This window comes from Schistocerca serialis, chromosome 9 (assembly GCF_023864345.2).
Source record: "Schistocerca serialis cubense isolate TAMUIC-IGC-003099 chromosome 9, iqSchSeri2.2, whole genome shotgun sequence".
Lineage (NCBI taxonomy): Eukaryota > Metazoa > Arthropoda > Insecta > Orthoptera > Acrididae > Schistocerca > Schistocerca serialis.
The window spans coordinates 493,884,996-493,890,676 of record NC_064646.1 but is presented as its reverse complement, the minus strand read 5'-3'; the positions used below and the strand labels follow the sequence as shown (position 1 = coordinate 493,890,676).

Genomic DNA, 5,681 nt, shown 5'->3' with positions numbered 1-5,681 from the left:
AAATGTCGTTATCTGATTTAGGGCTGCAAAGGAAACATCGTTCCGAGAAATTAAATTTGATTCTGTTAGTTCCAATTGTACAAAAAGAAAAAAAAAGAGAACTCGTATGAGTACCTCCGCTGTTATGCTCTGACTTTTATAAATACTTCAATCATAAAGTACAAAACCGAACACGTATAAATCATTACTCGTAAGTATAATTTGAAGGATGATTTAAAATTAATTCTCAAGAATTAAATCGTATGCAAGAGGGCACAAAATTGTTCCAGACAAGATTACAATACATAGATTTCAATAAAGTAAATATAGCGCTACATCTTCTTATAGCCAGATGAGATTTAGCTGGTTTTAACAGTAAATTATAGCGCCGCTACTGTAGCCTTCGGTACACTCGCAGAGATAGTACATAATTATACACTTCGACTACTCGTATTATTATATCTGAGGCGCCAGTGTTTACTGTTGCACAGGAAGACGATCAGCTGTCAACATAAAGCTAGCGTGTACTGGAAATCGGTTGTGTTTTTGAACTGTTAAATAAAATGACGTCCTTATTTGATCAGCTGAAACTCCTGTTTGATCAACAGTTGTATTCAAATGTTGCTGCTTTGGTAAGCGTACCATTTAAGATAAGAGCTAATATAATAGATGTCAACGCTTTCGAATGACGAAAAATTATATTACAACCGGCGCGCTCACTATGAATGACAATAATCTTACAGGTAGACAATAATGCTGCAAATGTGTGGTTCTCAGTGTTATATACTGAAACGTATTGTCATTGCCCATATGTTAACAACTCTCAAGAAGCCCGAAGTTAAGCAGAGGATACTGTTCTTTAAATGATCAGAAGTGATATAAATACGTCATTGCACAGATTATTAAATTTATGGGTTGCCCGTAATACAGTTGAGATTTTGAAGAGAGTAAAAATGATTATTTAACCTTTGTTAGTAATATAAAGTTCGTCAGCGTTTGTACTTCGGCACTAGACGAGCAATATTAGATAACTGTGGTTTTTAATGGCCGTGACAAACTCGGTTTTACTTAAATGTTCATGAAACAAATTCTCTTTTATTGAGTGCTGCATATCATTGCCATCATGTGAACAAAATTTTTTTGTGTAGGGAATAGCTATGAAATGTCTATGGCGCCGTATTCATACTTTGATCAGCCCACGTTAAATCTTTCCTGACAAATGCTAGGAGGGATCCATCAACAAAGTTGTTGCTTTGTTCATCAGAACAAATGCTCTATTTAATAACACTTAGTTGCTGCAGTAGTAAGAGTTTGAAGGATGCTTACTGTTCCTCTTGCTCGTGGATCAGTGAAGTACACAACCAAAACAATTATTGTCAGGTTTATTGCCAATCTGAAGAGGTTAAGAGAGAATATAAACATGGTACTGAAAGTAATTGACAATTTTTGCTGTGTGGCCGCGAGAATAACTGATGACAGCAAAAGTGAAAAAGATTTAAAATGTTGGTTAGCAACAAGGAGATGAATTTTTGAAACAAGAGACTATGGTAACATTGAATACACAAATTTATTAAGAAGGTTTTTCGAAGGGTATTTGTATGGAGTGTTGTTTCATGGAAGTGAAATGTGGATGATAAGCTGTACAGAATAGAAGAGAATGGAAGCTTTCAAAATGTGCTTTTAAAGGAGAACACTGAATAGAAAATTTTAATTGCAGTCCCAGTTAGTTGCAGTAAAGTGGTCCCTAAAAAGATGAACAAATACTCAGTTGGCTCCTGATAAGATTTAAGAGGTGCAAAGTTAGGTGATCTGATTTAAATGTAGTGAAGAAAATTGTATTCTCTAACTACAATAACAGTGATTCACAATACCTGGGTGTAGCAATTTGTGTGGATTTGAAATGGAGTAATCCCGTAGGCTCATTCATAGCTAAGACAGTTGACAGACCTTGGTTCTTTGGTGGGACACTGGGAAATTATGATTATACTATGAAGAAAATTTCTATCAGTGTGTCCCATGTTAGAGTATTACTCAATTGTGTGGGACATTTAACAAACAGGACTGATCAGATGCTTTAAACACATACAAAAAAGGACAGCACAGATGGTTACACAACCCCCCACAAAAGGCCCAAGAACACTCTTTGATGGGTTTGTGTGTGGCTATCACGGGCCCCATCCTTTGCAGCATTTTTTCCCTTCCATGGTGCATGTGTATTCTCTTGCTATTCCTTTTCTCCTCCCTTGGGGAACGTGTTGGGGATGTTTTTGGGAATGTGTTCTGCATTTTCAGTAGCTGACATCAGAACAGCCTCTCCACTGTTTTTCGTTCCCTTTTTCTTTCTTCATTCACTTTCTCCTATCCTTCCTCTGCTTCGGTGTTTGAGGTTCCTCGTCCTCCTCCTCCTCATCTTCTTCTTCTTCTTCCTCCCCCCCCCCCCCTCCTCCTCCTCCTCCTCCTCCTCCTCCTCCTCCTCCCTGTGCGCTCCAGAAGGGAAGCCCATGTGTCAAAAGCATAACAGGTGACTGGGTGATGCGTAATTCCCAGTTCTGGGTCGATAGGTCGGATTTGCGCGTACAACCTGGTACAGGCCAGGCCCAGGGAGGGGTGATTGCCTGAGTTGTTACCTTTTGAAATTGCCGATTGGTCCTCTGTCAGGTGTTTGGGTGGTATGCACAATCACCTAAGGTGGGTGAGACCCCTCTGAAGGGGCCCCCAGTTGGAAGGCGCACACCATCGGAGACACTGGGAATCGTGGGAGAGTTTCTCACAATGAACCAATCATCTTCCCAGTCAACGTCCTCCAAATGTAAATGGAATGAAGCTCCCGATTCAAAGGCCGTCTCAGCTGCACCATGGTTCCTTGTGGTTTCATGTACTGAAGATGGTCTGCCCTTTGCTACTAAGTCTGTTTATTATTCAGAAAGGTGTTGATGCAATTGCTGACCCTATGAAATACTGCTCTCGTTTACTCAATGGCCCTTTGCTTTTGGAGACTACTTCTGATTCTAAAATACAAAAAAACTGCCAGGCGCTGTACTTCTCCATGGCTATCCTGCTCGTCTGAAGGCCCATTGAATGCTGAATTCTTCCTGTGGTGTTATTTACACTTTGCTGCACGATGGTCTGACCGAAGCAGAAATCCAATGTACCTCTTTGACCAGGGGTCATTGCAGTCCATCAGGTGATGAGAAACGTAGATGCATCCTTAGTGCCCACACGCACTCATTTTCTCAGTTTTCATAGAGTGGTACCTCTGTCCAAGAAAAAACCAGGTTAAGAAGTTATTACAGTCTGACCCTACATTTTGAACCTGATGCGCTGCTACCAGTGGCATCATTTCAGCCACATTTGAATGTCCTGTCGACGCGCGGCCAAATTTGTAACCTGTGGCAGGTATGTTCGTGAGGGCGATTGTCCACTTCCTTCTCCCCACTGTATCAACTGCAATGGCGATCATGCCACCTCCGCTTGAGATTGTTCCGTGCATCTCGATGAGTGGGCTGTCCAGGAGATCCGGGTAATGGAAAAAGCACGTTACCCGGTCACTTACAAGTAGTTCGCTAGTTGCAAACCCTGCATTCTAGCATCTGGCACTTACAGTACTGTCCTTGCTACATCTTGCTTCATGAAGGACATGGCCAAGCAGACCTGCAACCTCAAATTCAGCACCACTGTTGTAAAATTGTCCAGTGTGATAGTAGCAGCCCCTTTTTCTCCTCCAACTGTGCATCAAGCCACCAAGCTTTTGCCTCATGGGGCAAAGTCACCTGCTACACAACTGGCAGGGCGAAAAGGACAGAATGAATACTCCCACTAAGTTTCTACATGCCTCCAGCCAACTCACATCTGAGTCTTTCTCTGCCAACCGGAAAGGTTACAAGAAGTCAAACAAAGGCAAACAGTCTTCCCCTTCACCAATTTGGAGATCCTATTCAGTAGTATTGCCACGTGATACACTCGCTCGATCAACCTCCATCTTGCTGGTGCACATCTGTCAACCATTTTTCTGCCCTGAACTCTGTAGACCAACAAGAGGAGAATGCCGATGCTTCTGTAGATCTTATGGAGCAGACTCCTCCAGCTTTTGTGCCCTGTAGCAGCAAGTCATCGAAGGCTGGTACTTGGCAGGTGCTGAGGTAACACCCCTTCATTTTTCCCTCCTGCGCTTTCCGCATCACGACTCTCCTCCTAAAGAATGTTCGCGGCCCTCGATACAACAAAGAGGAATGATGGCTGCTCTTAAAAGTGCAGTGTCTGCTTGTTCTCTACCTCCAGGAAACAAAATTGTGCCCTCACGACTGCTTTGACCTCTTGCATTGATCCTGGTCCACTTTGCTGTTCCCTCCGAGGAGGCCATCCCACCTCTTGGAGGAGTCATGCTGCTCATCCAGGATGACGTTCATAGTCAACCCATCTTCCAGGATACCTGTCTTCAAGCTGTTGCAGTCCTCATTTTCCTTTCTCACTAGAACTTCTGCCTTTGTACCATTTACATTCCTCCGTCATTCGATGTCAGCAGGGCGGACTTCCTCCAGCTTATTGGGCAGCTACCTTAGCCCTTCCTGCTGCTTGATGACTTCAATGCACACCATTCCCTTTGTGACTCTCCCAGAACCTGTCCGAGAGGTGCCATCTTGGCTGATCACCTCAGTCAACTTAACCTCATCTGTCTTAATGCGAGAGCACCCATGTTCTTTTTTGCACTGCCCACCTTGCCCATCGTCTCAAGTGGTCCACTCACTCTGACACATACTCAGGCAACCATTTTCCCATGTACTCTCCATTTACTGAGTCCTACCCCACCTATGTGCACACACAAATGGTAGCTTTCTAAGGCGGACCGGAAGCTTTACTCCTCACTGGCGACCTTCGATGAACAACATTTCCTCAGCTGTGATGACCAGGTAGAATATCTTACAAGTGTTATCTTTACTGCCACAGAACATTCCGTTCCTCACACTTCCTCTTTACAACACCGTGTCCTATTCCCTTGGTGGACTGAGGTATGCTGACACAATTCATTTGCAGAACAGTTTCACTCACTCTTCTGTCATGTGGGCTAACTTCCAACAGCTCCCTGAGACCATTCCCCAATTTCTGGCCTGACAGTAGCAGACGGTGTCATAGTGGACCCTATTACTATCACAAACATCTTGGACTGCCACCTTTCTCAGATTTCTAGCTCCTTCCAGTATCACCCTGCCTTCCTCAGTTGGAAATGAGCAGAGGAGGCTTGGATGATATCCTCCTCTTCTCAGAATTGTGAGTGGTACAATACAGCCTTTACTATGAGGGAGCAACATCACACTCTCACTTCATACCAATCCTCCACCTCAGGGCCAGACAGTGTTCATGTTCAGGTGTTGCAGCACCTTTCTCTTGTGAGAAACACTTTCTCCTTCATATGCACAACCACACCTGGGCAGAGAGCAAGTTTCCCAGATGCTGGCATGAAGCCACTGTCATACACCTACACAAGTCCGGTAAGGACAGACACCTTCCTTTCAGCTTCTGACCCATTTCCCTCACCAGCTGTGTTTGCAAGGTGGTAGAACATAAGATTCTTGCCCAGCTGGTATCGTGGCTCGAGTTGCAATTTACTAAGAACTGCACAGTGTGGCTTTCGAGTTTGCCATTCTGCAGTTGACCAACTCGTCACTTTGTCCGCCCATGTTGTGAACGGTTTTCTGCAGCAATCC

At 43.8% G+C, this 5,681-nt stretch overlaps 1 protein-coding gene across 1 annotated transcript in view; it reads left to right on the top strand.

Moving 5' to 3' along the window:
* The first annotated feature begins 455 nt into the window (after positions 1-455).
* The window catches only part of LOC126418733 (anaphase-promoting complex subunit 7), a 153,516-nt gene continuing 148,290 nt past the window's right edge, over positions 456-5,681 (top strand). The window contains exon 1 of the mRNA XM_050085647.1: positions 456-611. Coding sequence (XP_049941604.1) covers positions 543-611 — 69 coding nt within the window. The 5' untranslated portion in view covers positions 456-542. The remainder of the gene's footprint in view (positions 612-5,681) is intronic.